General features: G+C 52.8%; 5 protein-coding genes across 6 annotated transcripts; 3 read left to right on the top strand and 2 right to left on the bottom strand.

Moving 5' to 3' along the window:
* Positions 1-952: 952 nt before the first annotated feature.
* On the top strand, positions 953-8,392 carry CAOG_03572 (the record flags this gene model as incomplete). Of its 2 annotated transcripts, XM_004363243.2 has the most annotated exons (33): positions 953-1,015; positions 1,655-1,838; positions 1,916-1,987; positions 2,056-2,127; positions 2,190-2,261; positions 2,325-2,396; positions 2,466-2,537; positions 2,607-2,678; positions 2,738-2,907; positions 2,971-3,337; positions 3,395-3,466; positions 3,530-3,601; positions 3,667-3,738; positions 3,803-3,874; positions 3,943-4,014; positions 4,077-4,148; positions 4,210-4,281; positions 4,342-4,413; positions 4,479-4,550; positions 4,610-4,779; positions 4,839-5,205; positions 5,271-5,342; positions 5,406-5,477; positions 5,543-5,614; positions 5,674-5,745; positions 5,811-5,882; positions 5,937-6,008; positions 6,072-6,143; positions 6,209-6,280; positions 6,344-6,516; positions 6,577-7,742; positions 7,815-7,890; positions 7,965-8,392. In XM_004363243.2, 32 exons carry the CDS (start codon positions 1,657-1,659, stop codon positions 8,204-8,206), a joined length of 4,569 nt encoding a protein of 1,522 aa, XP_004363300.2. In that variant the 3' UTR covers positions 8,207-8,392. The 2 variants fall into 2 exon arrangements, with proteins under 2 accessions (XP_004363300.2, XP_011270316.1); XM_011272014.1 differs by lacking the exons at positions 953-1,015; positions 3,395-3,466; positions 3,530-3,601; ... (7 more) ...; positions 4,610-4,779; positions 4,839-5,205 and having other exon boundaries at positions 1,657-1,838.
* An 84-nt stretch (positions 8,393-8,476) lies between these two features.
* CAOG_03571 (hypothetical protein) lies at positions 8,477-10,739 on the bottom strand (the record flags this gene model as incomplete). The annotated part of the gene is made up of 6 exons (XM_004363242.1): positions 8,477-9,071; positions 9,355-9,406; positions 10,107-10,241; positions 10,358-10,451; positions 10,533-10,617; positions 10,696-10,739. 6 exons carry the CDS (start codon positions 10,737-10,739, stop codon positions 8,477-8,479), a joined length of 1,005 nt encoding a protein of 334 aa, XP_004363299.1.
* Positions 10,740-12,059: 1,320 nt separating this feature from the next.
* On the top strand, positions 12,060-13,157 carry CAOG_03570 (hypothetical protein; the record flags this gene model as incomplete). The annotated part of the gene is made up of 1 exon (XM_004363241.1): positions 12,060-13,157. One exon carries the CDS (start codon positions 12,060-12,062, stop codon positions 13,155-13,157), a length of 1,098 nt encoding a protein of 365 aa, XP_004363298.1.
* Positions 13,158-14,708: 1,551 nt separating this feature from the next.
* CAOG_03569 (hypothetical protein) lies at positions 14,709-15,480 on the bottom strand (the record flags this gene model as incomplete). Its single annotated transcript, XM_004363240.1, has 2 exons — positions 14,709-15,189; positions 15,398-15,480. 2 exons carry the CDS (start codon positions 15,478-15,480, stop codon positions 14,709-14,711), a joined length of 564 nt encoding a protein of 187 aa, XP_004363297.1.
* A 587-nt stretch (positions 15,481-16,067) lies between these two features.
* Positions 16,068-20,514, top strand: CAOG_03568 (hypothetical protein). The gene is made up of 2 exons (XM_004363239.2): positions 16,068-16,110; positions 17,005-20,514. The coding sequence occupies exons 1-2, from the start codon at positions 16,076-16,078 to the stop codon at positions 20,375-20,377; spliced, it is 3,408 nt and encodes a 1,135-aa protein (XP_004363296.1). The 5' UTR covers positions 16,068-16,075; the 3' UTR covers positions 20,378-20,514.
* Positions 20,515-21,033: the final 519 nt, after the last annotated feature.

Raw genomic sequence — 21,033 nt, 5'->3', positions numbered from 1 at the left:
TCGAGCACCGTTCAGTTGTCCCTCACTCATACCCGTTGATATCTGACCAGCTGAACCGTCTCTCTGCTCGGGGGTGAATTGGCGTTGATTATTGACGAGCGCGCGAAACCGGAACTGACCCTCCAACCCCCCCCCCTCCTCCTGCTCCTCCTGCTCCTCCGCTGTTCTTCTCTCTACTGCCCCCTCAGGTGCGAACAACTATTCGGATCTGCGGGGCTGCTGTTTGAGCACTTGCGCGAGGTGCACGTTGGTCTTCGCACGGACAAGACGTTTCAAGGTCAATGCCAGTGGGCGAACTGCTCGCGAGCTGACCAGCAGTTTGTCAAGCCTGACCAGTTGACGTCCCATATTAAAGTGCACGTTGACGTTCGACCGTTCGAGTGCATTTGTGGCGCACGTTCGAAGCGGCAGTCTGATCTTCGGAAGCACCTTGAGGGTTGCTGTCAAGGAACGGATTTCAAGTGGACTAAGGCGACATCGGGCTTGTTCCTGGCCAGAAAGGGCTTCTCGGACGATGCCATTACACGCATCCTTCAGCTGGTGCAAGATCCTGAAGATATTCTTCGAGTGACGGACGCTCAGCTGCTCGAGGTCCAGACGGATGCACAAACTTGCCGTCTCGTTCTCGACGGCACTCCAGTCGAATTTCGAAACAACACGACGAAATAAACCTCTCGCCCATTGCCTCTCTGTCGAGCCCTGTGACTTGTCTCGCTCCGAATGGCGACGTTCAGCAAAGAATGAACTTGTATGACTTTGCTTGGTTGCGCAATTTCAATTTGGATCGATGGCAACCCACACAATGCCTCACGAGCAGTGTTGAGTCCTATGACGTAGCCGGTTATCAAAAACACCCTCCAGTTTCGTACACCCGTCCAACTCCCCGCCACGGAAGACGAGATGATTCTCAAGGCGTAAAAAGCTCGACCAAATTTGGTTTCACTCCTATTGTTGTTGTTCGTTTTCTTTTATTGGTTTCTTTGATTTGTCGTCCGTTTCCTTGGTCACAACAAAGGTCAGCCACAGACGCATCGTCAAACCCAAGAAGCAAACCCGCTGCTCGCTTCTGATGATCTGGCTTCGCCTCTGCAGTCGCATCGCAAAGCAGGCCGTTCGCATGCTCAGCGGGCGCGGGTCGGAGCTGCTGTCGAACATGACGGCTTGGCTTTGAGCACCCCTTCTCTGTCTCTCGTCCTCTCTGATCCTTCAGCGCGCTCCTGTTGAAGCATCATGCTAATCGAATCAATCAGAAGCAGTGACGGTGCGGAAGGAGCGACACAGCGGGGGGGCGGCTTTGCGACTGGCCTGGAAACATTCGCAATGGACCAAAAACAAACCATAACTTAATTCGAGTGCGATCGAAAGCTGATGCGCCGCTCTCTTTCCGCCGCTCTATCGAAGGCACATTTGATCAATGAAAGCAAGGGCACATTTGATCAATGAAAGCAAGTGGAAGTGATAGAGAAGGGAGCGCTGGGAGCAGACAGGCTACAAATGCTAGTCGTTGTGACAATTTGAGACAACCCGTCTCCAGCTATCCACGCAACAACTGGCTTTCAGCACTCTGATATTGTGGGGGGGGGGGCGAGTGTTTATTGAAGCTATCGAGCTCACGTTGTAAATGTCACTGAATTGGCAATATTTCCATCCGCAGAGATGACACCAAAAGGGTTTGCCTTTGGCCTGCTTCTGCTGCTGCTGTGTGTCAGCCATCACATCCAGTTGGCACAGGCAGACGATGCTTGTACCGCGTGCGGTTGCTCGGGAACTGCTGTCGATTGCAGTTATAGAACTCTCTCAGCCATTCCAAGCGGAATCCCAGTCACCACAACGCAGCTGTAAGTGTTGCCATCGAGCTGACTTGAGTTCAAGCACAAACTTCCTCATTCTGCGTACGTTGATGTGCGGATGATAGGTCTCTGCAGGGCAACCAACTCACCAGCATTTCTGCAGACGCATTCACTGGCCTCACTGCTCTGAGTTACCTGTAAGCAAGCAATGGACGGTTTGAAGAATCGTAGCAAGAGGGCTCACTCGTTTTGCGACCTGCCATAGGTATTTGCAAACCAACCAGATCACCAGCATTTCGGCAAGCACATTCACAACCCTGTCCGCGCTGACCGTCTTGTAAGTAAGCAACGACACGACGACAAACACACAGGGCTCACTAAATAGCGACACTCTTGTAGATATTTAAACAACAACTTGATGACCAGCATTCCTGTCAACGCATTCGCAAACCTGACTGCGCTGAAATACCTGTACGCAAGCACCGACAGGAATAATAACACACAGAAGACTCACTCGTTTGCTACTCTATCCAGGTATCTTTCCAGTAACCTGCTCACGAGTATTTCTGCAGCCGCACTCACAGGCCTGAGCGCACTGACACAGTTGTAAGTAGGCAAGCAACGACATGACGAATCGCAAGCAAACGCCTCACTCGCTGGCATCTCTGCATGTAGATATCTGCTTAACAACCAGATCACCAGCATTCCCACCCAAGCATTTCCAGGCCTGACCGCGCTGACCTACCTGTAAGCAAGCAAAGTTGTGAGTGACGAATCACACACAAACGGCTCACTCGTTGGCGACTCTATCTGTAGGGCTCTGGACAACAACCAGATCGCCAACATCTCTGCAAACGCATTCACAGGCCTGACTGCATTGACCCGATTGTAAGCAAGCACTCGTTCGGCGCATGTTTGCTATGCCTCTGACTTTGTCGTACTCGCAGGGCTTTGGATGGCAATCCCTTCACGACTTTGCCGCCCGGTCTGTTTAAGGGCTTGGCGTATGGCTTGTATTTGTCCGCTTCGTACCAATATCTGAGCCCCAATAACTTTACCTTTGACGGGAACACTGTTGCTCCGCCCAGCACATACGGGAGTGCATCCCATCCATACCGTATGTTCCGAGCTGCTTGCAATTCCTGAGAAGGTGAACGTTTCGTTGACGTTTGTATTACAGCTTGTGATCCAGCCTGCGCCACCTGCTACGCTTTGGGGTCCGGATCATGTTGCGGCACCAATTGCCTGACCTGCAGTTCCTCGGCTGTGTGCACTCTGTGCTACGAGGGTTATTTTTCGATGGGCAGCTACTGCCTTGCATCAGCTGCGACCAACGCATCGATTACCTCCGTTGCTTCAGTCGCTTCTGTTGCTTCTGTTTCAGCGTCTTCTGCGTCAATTGCCTCACAAGTGTCCGCATCTGCCACTTCAGTAGTTAATGCTTGTGGCATCGGTGGTTTGTGCATTTGCTCGGATACAACTGTCGTTTGCAATGGCAGATCTCTCTCCGCCATCCCAAGCGGAATTCCAATCAACACGACAATCCTGTATGTATTGCGTGAGCTGGCCTTGAATTATCATCCTGATTGGCATACGGTCGATAGGTACCTGCAGAGCAACCAGATCACCAGCATTTCCGAAAACGCATTGACAGGCCTCACTGCACTGACTTCGCTGTAAGCAAAGCAAAGACATGAAGAAACACAATCGACTCACGCTTGTTGCGCCTCTATATGTAGAGATCTGTCGGCCAACCAGATCACCAGCATTTCTGAAAACGCATTCGCAAGCTTGACTGCGCTGACAGTACTGTAAGCAAGCAATGCCATGAAGAGTAACAGGCAATTGACTCACTCGTTGGCGACTCTATTTGCAGGGATCTATCCAACAACCAGATTGCCAGCATTTCTGCAACTGCATTCGCCGGCCTGACTGCGCTGACAGGCTTGTAAGCAAGCAAAGACATGCCGAATCGAACCCAAACACCTCACTCGTTGTGACACTATTTGCAGGGGGCTAAATATCAACCAGTTCACCAGTATTCCCACCTCTGCACTTACAGGCCTCACCGCGCTGACTTTCTTGTAAGCAACCAACGATATGAAGAAACACACACTCACACACGGCTCATTTGTTGCGACTTTATCTGTAGACGAATTGATTATAACCAGATCACCAATATTTCAGCAAACGCACTAGCAGGCCTGAATGCGCTGACTTTCTTGTAAGCAAGCAAAGACAGTGAACAGCACACAGCCGCTCACTCGATCGCAACTCTGTCCGCAGGAATATGGCTAACAACCAGCTCCGCAGTATTCCTTCCTCTGCATTCACCAGCCTGACTGCGCTGACCGTCTTGTAAGCAAAAGACTGGATGAACAGCACACAGCCGCTCACTCGTTCGCAACTCTGTCCGCAGGAATCTGGGCGACAACCAGCTCCGCAGTGTTCCTTCCTCTGCATTCACAGGCCTGACTACGCTGATGGGATTGTAAGCAGGCAAAGTAGTGAAGAATTACAACGGCTCACTCATATGCACCTCTGTATGTAGGGGTCTGCACAATAACCAGATTACTAGCATTTCTGCAAGCGAATTTACAAGCTTGACTGCGCTGACACAGTTGTAAGCAGGCAAAGGCACGACTAGTCACGCAAACATGGCACACTCATTTGCGACTCTTTCTGTAGACATCTACACAACAACCAGATCACTAGCATTTCTGCAAACGCATTCACAGGCCTGACTGCATTGACCCGATTGTAAGCAAGCACTCGTTCGGCGCATGTTTGATATGCCTCTGACTTTGCAGTACTTGCAGAACTTTGGATGGAAATCCCTTCACTACTCTGCCGCCCGGTCTATTTTCGGGCTTGCAAAATGGCATGTACTTGACGCCTTCATCCCTAGTGTTGAGCCCCAACAACTTTACCTTTAGTGGGAACACTGTCGCTCCGCCAAGCACATACGGCAGTGCATCTGAACCATACCGTAAGTTTGCAAGTGACCGCCATGCCCACGTGATCATGTCTCTGACATATATTCTGCAGAGTGCGATACAGCGTGTGCCACCTGTTATGCCGCAGGATCCGGGTCGTGTTGCGCGATTAATTGCCTGACCTGCACTTCAAACGATCCCTGCACTCAGTGTTATGATGGTCATGTTATGATGAGTGGCTTCTGCCTCGCATCTGCTGCGACAAGTGCATTTATGGCATCCGTTGCATCGGTTGTTTCCGTCGCTTCAGTCGCTTCAGTCGCTTCCGTTGCTTCTGCTTCAGCGTCCGCATCTGCCACTTCAGCAGTTAATGCTTGTGGCATCGGTGGTTTGTGCATTTGCTCGGATACAACTGTCGATTGCAATGGCCGATCTCTCTCCGCCATCCCAAGCGGAATTCCAATCAACACGACAATCCTGTACGTATTGCGTGAGCTGCATTTGAATTGAATGATTGCCCTTCTTACTAGCATACGGTCGATAGGTATCTGAACCTGAACCAGATCACCAGCATTTCCGCAAACGCATTGACAGGCCTCACTGCGCTGACTTGGCTGTAAGCAACGCACAAAGTCGTGAGGATCCGCATCTGCGACTCACTCTTTGTGTCTATCTGTAGATATCTGCAAAGCAACCAGATTACCAGTATTTCTGCAAACGCATTTACAGGCTTGGCCGCGCTGAATAGATTGTGAGCAAGCATCGACGTGAAAAATCACACACAAACGGCTCACTCGTTTGCGACTCTATTTGCAGGGATCTATCCTCCAACCAGATTGCCAGCATTTCAGCAAACGTTTTTGCAGGCCTATCTGCGCTGACAGGAGTGTAAGCAAGCAAAGTCGCGAAGAATCACAATGGCTCACTCGTTGCGTCACTTTCTGTAGGGTGCTATCTGGCAACCAGTTCACCAGTATGCCCACCTCTGCACTCGCAGGCCTGCCTATGCTGAAATCCGTGTAAGCAAGCAGAGACATGCAGGACCATTCAGATCCGACTCACTCGTTTGCGACTCGATCTGCAGATCACTGTCCAACAACCAAATCACCAGCATTCCCGCCACTGCGTTCGCAGGCCTAACTGCGCTGATAGGAGTGTAAGCAAGCAAAAGTCGTGAAAAATCACAATATCTCACTCGTCCTGTTTGCAGGAATCTGGCCGGCAACCAGCTCCGCAGTATCCCAACCTCTGCATTCACAGGCCTGACTGCGCTGATACAATTGTAAGCAGGCAAAGACATGAAGGACCACAGAGAGACAGCTCACATGTTTGCGGTTTTCTGCAGGGTTCTGCCCAACAACCAGATTACTAGCATTTCTGCGAACGCATTCGCAGGCCTGAGCGCGCTGACTCTCTTGTAAGCAAGCAGAGACGTAAAGCATCACATGCATACGACTCATTCGTTTGCGATTCCTTCTGTAGACATCTATACAACAACCAGATCACCAGCATTTCTGCAAACGCATTCTCAGGTCTTACTGCGATGACTGCCTTGTAAGCCAGAGCTTTTTGTCGTCGCTCGTGCTTGATGTGCTTCTTACTTTGCGTTGCTTGCAGAGCTTTGAATGACAATCCCCTCACCACTCTGCCGCCCGGTCTGTTTACGGGCTTGCAAAATGGTATGTATTTGGCGCTGAGTGTGTCCTATTCTCTGAGGCCCAACAACTTTACCTTTGACGGGAATACTGTCGCTCCGCCCAGCACATACGGCAGTGCATCTGAACCATACAGTAAGTTCGCGAGGTGACTGTCATGCCGATGTGATCATGTCACTGACATTGGTTCTGCAGAGTGCGATACAGCCTGTGCTACCTGCTATGCCGCAGGGTCTAGTTCTTGTTGCGGAATCAATTGCCTGACCTGCACTTCAGACAATCCCTGCACTCAGTGTTATGATGGTCATGTTATGATGAGTGGGTTCTGCGTTTCGTTCGCCTCCATCGCTTCTGCTCGGACTGCATCTGCTGCGTCAACCGCATCGGCGTCCGCTGCATCAGTTGCATCTTCCATTGCACAACGTGGCGGTGGCGACTCTCAAGAGTCATCTTCATCTGCAACAGCTGCCATCGCAGCTGCTGTAGCTTCTGTTGCGGTTATTGCGATTATTGCAGTGGTATTCATCGTGTGGCGACGCCGGCGCTCGCCGCGACGCTCAGCTGCGCGATCGAAAAACTCTGCCGGTCCCATCTACCAAGAGGCTGTTGAGATGACAATCTCTCCTCTAACCCGTGCGACCGGATCTCAAAAAGAAGAGGACATCGCAGCTTACGCCGTGGTCGGTCAAAAGCAGCCAGAGCCGTTGTACCAAGCCATCTCGACGACTAGTACCTCTGCAGAGGTGGTCTACGACTATGCAAGCGCGTATGTAGCAGGCAGCAACTCGCGCCGCGTTCGCGAAGGCTTGAGCATTGTGAAGCACCTTGCCAGTGGGAACTTTGGCGATGTAGCCCTGGGTCAAGTGCCGTTCAGCAAGCTGCCTCCACGAGCTCAAGCTTTGCTCGGACCGACGGCGTCCGAAACGGTGCAAGTTGCAGTCAAGTCTCTCAAGTCGAACGCGGATGAAAAGTCCCGCAAAGACTTTGAAAGCGAGGCGAAACTGATGGCGCCGTTCGTGCATCCGAATGTTGTGCGCCTGCTAGCGGCTTTGGTCGAGTCAGAGCCTCATCTCGTTCTGCTCGAGTTTGTGCAGTATGGCGATTTGCGTACGATGCTTCAAAAGTCCAAGCTCCACTCGCTTTGGTGGACGCAGAACGAGCAGATCCACGCCATTCGCCAGATTGCACTTGGCATGGAGTATCTGGGCACGCTCCACTTTGTGCATCGTGACCTTGCGGCGCGCAACTGCCTCGTGGGGCAAGGAATGGTGGTCAAGATTGCCGATTTCGGGCTTTCTCGCGAGTTGGCCTCTGATAACGATTACTATCGCATGCAAACGCGCGGCAAGCTTCCAGTGAAGGTGGGTCTTAGGTGTGAACGGGGCTGCTGTTTGCGGTGCTCGATGCTGAATTTGTTGATGTTACACACGTAGTGGATGGCACCGGAAACAATGACCTTCCGCAAGTTCACTTTCATGTCGGACGTGTGGTCATTTGGCGTAACAGCCTGTAAATCGAGTGGCTCTATCGCAGCGATGTCGGGCTAAACCCTTTTCTCACTTACGACAATGCTTGGTTGGTAGGGGAATGCTGCAGTTACGGCGCAACACCGTACGGCAAGATGGATGGGCGAGACACTTTGGCTCATGTGGAGGCTGGCGGCCGACTGCCCATGCCACAGACCTGCAAGCCCGAGCTCTACACCATCATGGTGGGTTGCTGGGATATATCGCCAGAGAAGCGCCCGACATTTGCTCAGCTCGTCAAGGGGCTGGCATCGCTTCAGGATGGGACGACCGTCCGCGAAATTGGTGCAATGCTGTGAACAACATCCGCCTGCTTTCCGGCTGTTATTGCGAACTTGAGAGTTCCGCTGGAAGATTCGTCGGCTGGCGCATTCTGCGTTTTTGAATACACGCATAATTTTGATGGATTACAAATTATAGTGTTGTGTGTGCATGCCCGACGTCGCTATTTCATTCTTCCTGTAATTTCAATGTACATTCTGAAACACTTGCCGAAAACATGAAGACCGTTGTTGTACAAAAACGACATGCAACAGAGGTTCACACACATACCCAAGCATCAAACTCAGCTACTGGCTCAAATCTACCGTTTCGTTTGAACCAGTCCAGGACACAAACGTTAATTCTTTTGGTGGTTTCCTTGCCGCCCGTTTCAGGCGCGAGGGAGTGGGCGAGAGGCTGATCTCGTCCGGTCGTTTCTCGCGAGTCTCGAAAGGAATGCTTTCAAGAAAGAGACGACAAGTTGGTGCATCAATCTGGGCCTCGCGCAGCTGAGCTTCCGTCACTCGAAGAATATCCGCAGGAGTTTGCACCAGCTGAAGGATGCGTGTAATGGCGTCGTCCGAGAAGCCCTTTCTGGCCATGAACAAGGCCCATGTCGCCGTCGTCCACTTGAAAGCCTTTCCCCGGCAGCAACACCCAAGGTGCTTCCGAAGATCAGACTGCCGTTTCGAACGTGAGCCACAAATGCACTCGAACGGCCGAACATTAACGTGCACTTGAATGTGGGACATCAAGTCGTAAGGCTTGACAAAATGCTGGTCAACTCGCGAGCAGTTTGCCCACAGGCATTGACCTTGAAACGTCTTGTCCGAGCGAAGACCAACGTGCACCTTGCGCAAGTGCTCAAACAGCTGCTCCTCAGACCCGAATAGTCGTTCGCACCTGAGGGAAGACAATACGACTGGTCAGTTCAGTTCTTCAACGCCAATTCAGACCCGAGCAGCGGACAGTTTAGTTTGCAAAATATACATATCAACGATTTTGAATGCTATCAACTGCATGATGCTCGGGTACAGAGCCACAGGCGACATGAGTATGAAAATCGAATGACAGGGCTTTTGTGAAAGCAAAACAGTTGTGGACATCGATGAGAACGGCCGCTCACTTATTCTGCAATAGGAGCTGAAGTCGGCTCGTAAATAAGAAAAGCTAATCGTATACATACTGAATATGCATGCCGAGCACTTTGTGCGACGACTGCAAGAGACTTTCAGAGGCTACAGTGCGGTTGGGAAAAGTCTCGGCGGACGCCCGCGCTCAAACCATGTCAACGCGACTCTTCGATTCATCACGTAAAAACAGCCCTCGCTCATCTCACATGGCATGGTTGTATGATACTTTCCGTCCTCAGTGTGTCATCGTCCCGCATGACAACTTGCACTGCGGGAGCCCCCGAAAAGCCCTTGCAAACTCTACAGCCTCCTTCCCTTTCTACTCCCCTCCTTCTCAGTGTCCCCAAAGAGGCGGAAAGTATTGTAGATGCTTCAAATATGAGTCACAAAATGCGGCGACGGATTACCCTTCCCAGTGGCACTGCATTTTTGGCAACGTTGACGACGGAAACAAAAAGCTTGACTGGCTGACTGACATTAACTTCCTTTTCGATTGCACTTCCCTTCTAGAAATTTCAACAGGATTCACAGGCACTGTGAATGCTTTGTCGGGCGCCAAACAATTGGATTCGTTGACGACCTCGCGTGGCGATCAAATCTCGTAGTCGACCTGTGGATGCGCAAGCGACTCCGTTGAACAAGCCTCAAACAAAGAACGTATTACTTCATTACAACTCCACAAACCCTGACCTTTGATTTCTAGGAATGCATCGTGGCCTTCAAATCATCCTAAGAGATGCTGGCAGATCACTACCAGCCGAATGGCGAACCGAGTTGATTTTTTTTTTTTTGCCTTCACCTTTACCCGACAATGCTCCGATGCTCTGTACACTGCTTGCATCAAGCGGATCGCCCCGTTGCCGCCACCCACGGCTATCTCCGTTGGTCCTGTACAGATAGAGCGCGGTCTCGTTGAAGAAGATGACGTTCAGCCAGTTGTCTGCGGTTGAACGTTGATGGGTATATTTTGGTCGCGCTTCAGCATCGCATTTTCGACCTTTGCCGCAAAGCAAAGGGCCGTTTAGCGGCAGTCAGTTCATAACTTTCATCACAGACGCATTGCATAGTCTCCACCATGCGCGAGGGTGACCTTGGATGCGGCGATGCGCTCGTCGGAGGAGAATTGGGCATGCTCAAGCTGGTTGGGTGGCTGAAGCTTGCTAGAGCGGCGAAAGCCAGAACGATTGCGCGTCGTGGCCTTTCACGAGCAGCGCTCAACCCTACCACGTACGTCCAAGTAGGTAGTGGCGAGCTGGATGGCGATCTGCTGGTAGGCGAGGCCGCTATCGCGCACGGAGGCGTTTTGATCGCTCGGCCTCTCGAGACTCTCTCACCAACACTGGGATCGGATAGGCAACTTTGGCTTTGCTGCATTTGATACACTCATTTGCTACTGCAAAGATACAGGCTGGGACGGTTGGCGGCGAGGTCGGGTCATGGAGCCTGGCGAATGAATCGCCGAAAACACAAAACAACAGTGCAAAAAGTGAATGTTGTCTTTGCTAAAGTGCGAATTTCGCATTTCAGCGTCATCGTCGCGCTGATTGCTGAGCCTGGCGCCCGCTTTGGCACTAATGCGATGAACAGTACTTTGATACAACAGCCATCAAGCGCAGGCAGGTAGTGACTGGCTGTGGCCTGAGGAACGTGAAAAGCAAGCAAGCTAAATCAAAACTTTGTCGCTTGGGTGGTGCGTGCTTTTTTTATTTTTATTGGCGAGAGGTACATGAGCTCAACGACAGGAGGCGCAGAATCAGGTGCATAGAGTCAGAGCAAGAGCGATGCTCGTTTTACGGTATCACTGTGTATTGTCCACACGGGAGCTTGGTTCGGTTTGGGTAGGAGCGAAGCGGCGAACTTGGCTTTTGACCTGGCGATGCACTTCCCCCCCCCCCTTCGCACCGTTTACGTAGGCAAATCAACTAGTGAGACTAAAGACATGTTGGGAGTATGTCAGGACCCTGAGTTGAGGACGCAGAGCAGGCAACAGTGGCCCGTGATGAGGAGTTAGTATTCGGATGCTTATGGATTGGTTTTTGATTTGTTCTTTTCGGTTAAAATTGTGTATTCCAAATGAATGATTCAGAACTCGATTGCAAAAGCAGGGATACCATTCAATCGAGCAATCGACGATACCTGACCAATAGCTATCTAAGATCCCCATGAAAACAATCCGGAGAGTCATGTTGGAGGTTCCCAGGCACGCGACTGGGACACGCGAGAAAAATCCGCGTTGTCGCTATTTTAGGAACTTGTCACGGCAATTTCCGTCACGCTCGTCCTCTTCCGCATGCTAAATTTTTTTCCGCAGTACCCCTCACTCCTCGACCAACCAACGACGTAAATTCATGAGTTGTTTCTAGTGCTCAGCCGCGCCAGCTACGCTGGGTTTCCATGCGAATTTCAAGTGCGCACGCTTGCGTTTGCCTTGTTTCTTAAAAACAACAAGCACGAGTCGAGTTGGATGTTGTGCCATAACAACCTTTTGTTCTTTATTATTTGTCGTACTTGCACGTCCATTTGGTATTCGCCTAAAATTAAAATTTCCAGTCTCCATTCGTTGTCACCTCCACCCAACTCACCCTCTGCCAAACCTCTTCTTTTCACCGTTTGCCCCTACCGATTGAGGCTCATAGGACGGGACACACTCACACGCAAAACAAGCGCTCTGTCGTCTGACCAACGAATTCAAAAAATAAATACATCGATTCGGTGCCACCGGTACACTTCATCGAAGCGGCTTCAACGTCATCCATTCATGCTTACCGACCTGCGACAAGTGCTGCGGCGGTGGGGCGCACCGAGCACCAACGCGCCCATCGCGCGACGCATCCGAATGGCCATTGTCTTGCTGGTCGTGTGTGGCGTGCTCTGGTGGCTGCTCCAGATGGCGTCGAGCGACCGCTTGCACCCGATTGACCAGAGCGAGGCCCTCTTCCACGCCGTCTACGGGATGCCGATGCCGACGCGCGAGTTCAAGTGCTCCGAGTCGAGCCGCTTCCAGTACCAGCTCACAGCGTTCGCCATCTTCCGAGACGCAGACAAGTACCTCAAGGAGTGGATAGAGTTCCACAGACTGGTTGGCTTTGACCACTTCCTAATGTACAACAACAACTCGACGGACAAGTACCGCGAAGTGCTCGTTCCGTACATGCGAGCAGGCCTTGTCACACTGCTAGATTTCCCGACGATCATGACGCACGATATCGCGGGCTATCGCATCCAGAACACGCAAAGAGTCGGCATCGTTGACGGCGTCCAGCGCTTCCGTTGCCTGACGCGCTACATGGGCATCTTTGACATTGACGAGTTCTTCTTCCCAACGTCGCCCGATCAGTCGTTGCTCGCAATACTGAAAACGTTTGTGGGTAGCGGCAGATGCGGGGGCGTTGCGGCCTGGCGACTCAACTTTGGCTCCAACAACCACACGACCACACCGCCCGGACTGGTCTTGGAAGAGTACACGCGTCGCAGCAACGAAGTCATCATTGGCAAGAAGGTCTTGTTCAACCCGAGGCAGATGGCCGGCCTGCACAACACACACAGCCTGTACTTTTACGACGGCAAACCCCTGTGCGATGAAAAGTTCCGTGAGCTCGAGTTTACGACCTTCTACGATCACGAAATTGGGGCCACACGTGAGGTCGACATTCTCCGAATCAACCACTACTACACCAAGAGCTACCAGGACTGGGGCGAGCGTTTGAAGCGCGGCACCGTCAGCGGCAACAATAACGATTTTGGCTGGCAGCTCTTCCTGGAGGCCGACAACAATGAGCGTCTCGACACGACCATTGCACGCTACCTTCCAGGTTTGAGGCAAGCAATGCATGCTCCAGACGTGGTCACCAACTAGGCATGGCGTTACTCAGTGCATGTTTTGAGATACTCAGTGAATGGTGAGACTTGTTTGTTTTTTCAGAAGACCCTCAGATCAGATTAAAGCCATGCTTCGTTGTCACCCTCCTTCGTTGTCATCCTTTTGTTGTTGTTTGTGTTTTGAGCAGCTCAGAAGTCAGGCGTCAAGGGGGGAAGGGAGTTGCCACTTTCACCTCCTTTCGTCGTCCTTCCTCCCTCATCGCCTCCTCATCGCCCGAAAATCACACAATGGAAGTGAAATCCAAAAGGACAAGCCACGACTGTGACTGTGTGCAAGGTAAACAGACAACAAAGAAAAAGAGGAAAAAAACAAAAAGCGCCGATTGTTTGTGTTGGGTTGAGTTGCGTGCGTTGTGGTGTTGGGTTGGTGTGTGCTACCACGGCGTGCAGACTGACACTTGGGTGTCAGTGTGGTGCTGGCGAGGGCGAGGTAGACAGAGAGAGAGAGAGAGCGAGCCAGAGCAAGGAAGAGGGAGAGAGAGGAAGCGAAACTGTCGCTTTGTTCGTGTGGCTGTGGCGGTGCGCTTCCCCTGTGCGTCTGGAGCCGTCTGGGGCTCTGCCGCCCTGCGTTCTGAGCGAGGAGCATGAGAGTGCGCTTCGATTGAGGGAGTGAAGCTGTGAACGGGAGAGACGGGAAGAGAAAGGAGCAAACAGAGAAAAACGAAGCGAGACTGGCTGAAAACAAACCAGCAGAAATGAGAGATCCTGCACAACTATTCAGAAAATGACTGAGAGCAGTGAGTGTGTGCATCCAAGTTAAGTCGAGACTGGCTCGTAAGAAACAGCCGAGCCTATTGGAATTGGTGGTTTGTTGGACACGGGCTGTTGGCTGGATCACAACCAAACGGCGACAGATCCAACACACGCGAGCGAACGCCAACGATTCTTCGACATGAACCTGGCATCCAAGCACGCAGAAAAACCATGTCGCCAGCAGTATTCTTCTTTTGCAACCCCAAAGTGCTTCCCTTGAGCGGTCTGGCACTCGTCGAAACGGCCACTGGCGTTGAACTCTCAATTGTTGCATATCGATGTACCGGCAGTCCGAACGAGAGCCTTCTTTGCTCGTTTGGCTTCGTTCGCCTTGGTAACGACATGATTGCTTTGCGAGGCAAGGGCAACTGCAAGCAAGAACTAGAATCGTTTGATCGGGTTGCTGCGTCGTGGTTGCGAATTCAGTTCGTGAAGAATTGCACCTTTGAGTGTTCTGGAGCGGTCTGAGGCGACGCCACAAACAAGACCCGTTGGAGGCAATGAACTCGCCCCGCAAAGGTTGATTGATACTAAAGCGACGAGGGTTGGTCATGACGAACAATTTGCTTGGAGGATTGGACAGGATATGTCAACACACACACACACACACACACACACACACACACACACACACACACACACACACACACACACACATGCCCAAGCATCAAATTGCGCAACCAAGCAAAGTCATACAAGTTCATTCTTTGCTGAACGTCGCCATTCGGAGCGAGACAAGTCACAGGGCTCGACAAAGAGGCAATGGGCGAGAGGTTTATTTCGCCGTGTTGTTTCGAAATTCGACTGGGGTGCCGTCGAGAACGAGACGGCAAGTTTGTGCATCCATCTGGACCTCGAGCAGCTGAGCGTCCGTCACTCGAAGAATATCTTCAGGATCTTGCACCAGCTGAAGGATGCGTGTAATGGCATCGTCCGAGAAGCCCTTTCTGGCCAGGAACAAGCCCGATGTCGCCTTAGTCCACTTGAAATCCGTTCCTTGACAGCAACCCTCAAGGTGCTTCCGAAGATCAGACTGCCGCTTCGAACGTGCGCCACAAATGCACTCGAACGGTCGAACATTAACGTGCACTTGAATGTGGGACACCAAGTCGTAAGGCTTGCCAAACTGCTGGTCAGCTCGCGAGCAGTTCGCCCACTGGCATTGACCTTGAAACGTCTTGTCCAAGCGAAGACCAACGTGCACCTCGCGCAAGTGCTCAAACAGCAGTCCCGCAGATCCGAATCGTTGTTCGCACCTGAGGGGGCAGTAGAGAGAAGAACAGCGGAGGAGCAGGAGGAGCGGGAGGAGGGGGGGGGTTGGAGGGTCAGTTCCGGTTTCGCGCGCTCGTCAATAATCAACGCCAATTCACCCCCGAGCAGAGAGACGGTTCAGCTGGTCAGATATCAACGGGTATGAGTGAGGGACAACTGAACGGTGCTCGAGTGCCTAGCTATATCGGCTACGGGTGTCTGGAAATCGAATCAAGGGACAGGGGCTGGGTTTCCGGCCAGACAGCTTGCGCGTTTTGGACAACGGCCGCCCACATTGGAGCTGAAGTCGGCACGCGGACAAAAAACGCTGACGGTTTACATACTGAATGTACACACGGATCACTTTTTTGCGACGGCTGTCAGGATGCTACAAAGCCGATGGGCGATCGTGCCGTCACAAACTCACCAGGCTTTCCCCCTGCCTCCCTTTCGACTTGCTTCCCGCCTTCTCAGTGTCAACATAGAGGCGGAAGCTATTGTATGTGTTTGATAAAAGTCACAAAATGCACGGAGGCGACGATTACCCTTCCCACTCGCATTGCATCTTGGCAGTCGGAAGAAAGACTGATCAAAATTTCACCCAAGACAACTTTTGCTGGAGTCTGAACGGATCACGAAGAAGCGATGTGGAACTGGTCACTCTTGACTGGATAAATATGCTATCGATTGAGAATGAGCTGCAACAGGTGGGGTAGTGCAGAAGACGCTGAAACCAAAGCAGTACTTGAAATCACAATGGACAGCCACATCATTATCCACCACCAGTCAACTTGGAGGAGCTGTTTGATTGTCTCTTTGACTGTTCTTCACTTTCGTTTTCCCGTCTTATTTTGGCTGTGCATTTGATTCAATCACTCCTCCTGCATCATCATGAACAATCTGATGGGAGTCTGTCTATGGCGCGAGTACGTTCGTTGGTTTGCTCAATTTCGAGTGCATCCCACTCTCTTTCGTCCCAGACTCTTCCCCCCCCCTCCCGCCCACCTACTCGCCTGCTCCCTATCGTGGCTCGTTTGCAGTTGTCCGTTTGACCGCGTGGGACGTCGAACTTGTCAATCCCGTTGCTCTGCGATGCGCGTCGTCACACACGAGCTCACACACCTCAACTCTCTCTCGTTCGACGTTGCTACATCGATGCCGGCTGGTCCGTCGGCACTTGATGATGATGAGCATTCGCATGGACAGACACCACCGCGCTCGTGTGTCTCTGCGTGTCGAGCGTAACGAAAAACCAAGACAGCGTTTCTTGGCGATTGAATTGGCGTGGCGTCGCTTTTCTCGCCTTTTCCATCTCCACTTGACCCCGGGGGTGGGTTTTTTTTTGTTTGTTAGTTTTGTTTTTGCTGCTCCAAATGTGAGAATCCCGGCTTTTGCTGCCTATGCGCCTTTAGGGGGAAAGAGCTGAGGTGAGTGCACTTGAGCGTTCAGCCAAAGGTGCAAATGTCTTGGCGATTTCGATGACCGCTTTTTTTTTTTTTTTTTTTTTTTGATGGTTGGCTTTGTCGCCCGACATTTTTGGTTGTTTTCATTGAATTGGTCAATGGGGGGCAAGAAGAACAAAAAAAAAAACATCAACCAAAGTGACAAGCTGGAAGACCGACAAAAAAGGGTCAAAATGATAGAATTTTGCTCTTGTTGTTGTTTTTGCTTTTTCTTGTCTCGTTTCGCTCCATTCAACTTCTCAGGCACCAACGAGATCAGCAGAATGGCTCCAATAGAAGAATCAGTGCTCTATGATCTTGATCCAAAAAAAATTCAGAGACCTGTTGCTGACAATTTGTAATTGTTGCTCCCAACAGGCCTGGCCAGCCGGCAATATGCCCGGAAACCTTCCCAACGAACGAAACCCTGTATGAGCACGTCCAGACAGTGCATATTCGCCACCGCAAGACTGGATTCGTGGGATTGTGCCACTGGGATGGCTGCCAGCTGCACGCCAATCGACCGGCGTTTCACAAGCCGTCCGATTTGACATCGCACATGCTTGTGCACATTGACTATCGCCCGTTTGGGTGCATTTGCGGCGTTCGATCCAAGCGGCCATACGACCACCAGAAGCACGTTTACGCGTGTGCCACGGCACGACCCGGCACCACGCCAGCACCCATCACGCCGCATATTGGATCCCGCGCGCCGTGGAGCGCCGAGTTGTGTCGACGCCACTTGCGCTCGTGTGAGCTGAAGGAAGAACTAGTGAAGCGTGTCATGTCGATCGCAAATAACGGCCTCGAACTTGCCGACCTGACGCTCGAGACGCTTCTCGCGCACGGCTTTAATGCGAACGAGAGTCAGCTTGTGCTGGACGCCGCGCCGCATCTCCCCGCGCCAAAGCCAGCGAAAATGTCGGCTGGCGGCTCGGGAAGTAGCGGGAGTTCTGCTGGCGCCGCCACCCAGACCAAGGCCGCCAGAGCCCGAGCTGCACGAGGCATGTCCTCCGCTTCAGGAGACTCTGATTTATTCGAGGAGGCCTTCGCCGGGCTGACCACTTCATCGCCTCCGCCTGCCGGAATTGTTCCCGCCGCTGCTGGATCACGAAGGACTCGGTCCGGGAGCGCAGCTGCCGTAGCCGTTGCTGGTCACCCCGACCAGACCAACAACCACGACGATGAAGACGAAGACCACTCCACCTATGCCTCCACATCACGCAAGCCGTCTGCATCGAGCGCAAGGCGCGGTTCTTCTGGTGGGCGGCGCAGCAAGTCGCGATCACCGCCACAGGCCACCTCCCCCATCGCCGCTGGACTCGATCCACGGCTCCCTCAGTATGACGGTACGATGCAAGACATTTACTCGCGATTCCAGTTCCTACCGCCGATGCAAGACCAACAACACCCTTTTCCGCAACAAATCCTTTTGCAGCCGCAGCAGCAGCAGCAGCAGCAGCAGCTGTCTGCCGGGTTCTTTCCTGCTTCAATGGAGCAAGTCTCGTCAACGGGCCAGCCAGTGCCTCCGTCTCCTCTTCAGTTCCTGGAGCAGCTGCACGTGTATCCCCAGTCCACATCTGGTGAACAATCTCAGCGGCAACAGCAGCAGCAACTTCTCCGCTTGCAGCATCTGAGTCTGTCGGACAATCATCTTGCAACGACTCACCGCCAGGCTGGCGAGGATGGCGATGACGAGCACGACGGCGACGATGATTCTGGTCTCCATTCCTCCACGAGCGGCTTTGGCGACTTTTCGGATCTATCCGGTCAGCAGCAGTTGGACTTTGTGCTGCGCGACCTGGCGGCAGCGACAGTTGCTCCCACGACTCAGAGCGACGTGGATGGGCAGATGACGCCTGCAGTCGAGGAAGACACAAACGTCTACCTGTCGGACGAATGGGAGTCGCCTCCGTTGTCGCCTGTTCTCGCAGCCGCAACTAACGCTGGTGTACCGCCGTTTTCCTTGGCCAGCCGCTCCAAGAGCCCCCGCTCTCACCGCGCAGCAGCTTGGCAGCAAGCGCCGCTCCCGCCAAAGGCATCTATTTTCGACATCGCCGCCAGCGAGATCACGGATCAACTGCCAACAAACGCCTCGACGCTCGATCACGCCGCCTTCCTCCAGGGTCTGGAGGCCCTTCAGAACGGTGGCATGATGGGCCTTGCAACCAGTAGTATTCGACGGGGCGACGGCCATGACACTGACGAAACCGCCTCCAACTACTCGTCTGAGAGTGAGACGGAGCTGGATGGTGGCCACGTCCGCTTGGGCATGGCAGCAGGGTCCCTGCCAGCAACGCTTCAAACAACGGCACTGGATCGTGCCGTGTCTCCGACGCGAGCATCGCGCAAACGGCGGCAGCGAGACCGCGGCCAGACGTCGCAAGGCTATGACAGCGACTCGTCACTCAGCTCCTTCATGTCGGACGAAGAAGCGCACCAGTCTCGGGCAGCGTCTCCGACGCATAGTTCCAGCGCGACCAATAGCGCTCGCAACAGTGGCATTTTCATTTTCGACGACAATGACGACGAGCTTGAAGACGATCACGCCAGCAAGCTGCCGCGATTGGAGCCAGGGCAAAAGTCGATTGACGATACGCTGCGCTCTGCTGACGCCATTTCGAATCTTTTGCTTTCTGATCAGCACGATTTCGGCTCGACCGTGTTCCAGGATGCTGTTCATTCCGCTTTGAACTCTGGGTGGATTGCCTCAACGTTGGCGGATCGGCACGCCGCGGCGCTGGAACCCCACTCGTCCTCCTCCGCCGCCTCGTCGCCAAGCATTGGCAGCAGCGGCGACACCCCGCCTGCCCTCCCGAGCCACCATTCCGCTCGTGGATCACCGGCGTACAATCGCATCGATGAATTTTGGGAGTCGTGCTGCAGCTACATTCAAAATGTGTTTAGCTCGATGAGCGAGCCCGATTGTGCTTCCGCGCAGCAAGAGTTTGAGCACCAGTTCCAGCGCTATCGGACACAAGAGCCTTCGTTGTTTGCGGTCGACCAGAATGCTTTGCAACACGGCAGCAAGTTCGCGCAGGACATGATGGATTTCCTCTCCGACTCGGATTTGGCCGAGGCCAGCACCTTGGGCTCTGATTTCGCGGGCCTCATGACCCCTGAACCGATGTTGGAGACTGATGACGCAACTGGTCTTGGGTTGCTCCTCCCAGCATCAGGACCAGCTTCGTTGAGTCCACAACAGCAGAAGCAGGGAGGAGTCATGTCGGCCACAGCCTTGAGCTCAAACCTGCCGCAAATTGCCCCAGCCGTGCCGCGACTTTCCCTCGGTGCCCAAGCAGGCGTCATGGTGGGCAGCGTCGCCGCGGGTATTGCTGCTGGCGCTATGGCTGCCAACACGGCAGCGGCGGCATCGTCATCGTCGGTCTTTGCGTTCGACCGCCTCGCCACTGGATTTACTGCCGGTGCCTCAGGTGGCGGGTATGCTGGCGTCCTTTCCATGTCTGCCCGCTCTGCTGGCTCGCTCCTTACCCGTGTCACGAGACAGGCAAGTGAGGGCTCTGCCCGTGCACTGCCGACTACCTCGAGCTTTGACTTGGGCACCAGCGTGTCGTCGGCGTCCTCGCTGATTTCCACGCTTGCATCCGCGCCCTCTGTCTCTCAGATTGGCATTGGCATCTCTGTGGCGGCTGCGGTTGCCATGGCCGGCTCTCTGGTTGCCCGACGATTGCTTGCGCAACGCAGCCGAAAGCCAGAGTCCGATCCGAAGAGTGTTGGTTCAGCAAAGTGAAGCATTTGGATTCATTGGGTTCTTTGGATTCATTTGCTGGTTGTCCGTACTGTTTTGTGTGAGGTGTTAGTAGTTGAGAGGCGCTTTGAGCGTCAACGTTTCTTTTTCAAATACAAAATGGTCAATATTGTCGCTCCTCCCGATCTTGAATGTTGAGGCAATCCTATGGGCCCTCGTTAAAAATTCAGTTCTTCATATTGGGAGACAGTATTTAGTGCTCGGGAAGCGAGAAATCGAAACGAACGAAAACACAGTGGAAAATTTTTTCCGAATTTCGGAACGACCGAATTTTTTCAAAAATTCGGTTTTTTTCAACTTGCGAATGCTTGAGTTTGGCTTGTTTCTTTCAATCGTAGTATGCAATGTATGTTGTTTGCAGTGCATATTTGTGGAAATTGGACGGCGGGGACTGTCCTGGAACGCGAAACGATGAGGAGGGGAATTGGCTGGCGGTCCATTGCGATCGGCGCTCCTCCTTGCTGCTGCTCCCCAGGCCATATCAACACGCGCCTTTGCATGTCCAGTGACGTGATACAGTTGTGGCACTTTGTTTCTGATGCGGGAGCGGTCGGGGACGGTCGCACAGACGCAGGAAAGCGCTGTTGACACAACTTCGCAGCCACCACTCAATGACTGCACCAGTGCACCAATTCTTC

The sequence above is a fragment of the Capsaspora owczarzaki genome (assembly GCF_000151315.2).
Source record: "Capsaspora owczarzaki ATCC 30864 unplaced genomic scaffold supercont2.5, whole genome shotgun sequence".
Classification (NCBI taxonomy): domain Eukaryota; class Filasterea; order Ministeriida; family Capsasporidae; genus Capsaspora; species Capsaspora owczarzaki.
Note: the sequence above shows the minus strand (reverse complement) of the source record. Positions and strands in the feature narration are given on the sequence as shown.

What these genes read in the sequence shown, in the direction of transcription:
- CAOG_03568 (XM_004363239.2), top strand. Translation starts at nt 16,076, where the DNA reads ATGAACAATCTGATGGGAGTCTGTCTATGGCGCGA. An exon ending in GGAGTCTGTCTATGGCGCGA is followed by an intron (nt 16,111 to 17,004) that starts GTACGTTCGTTG and finishes TGCTCCCAACAG; the next exon opens with GCCTGGCCAGCCGGCAATAT.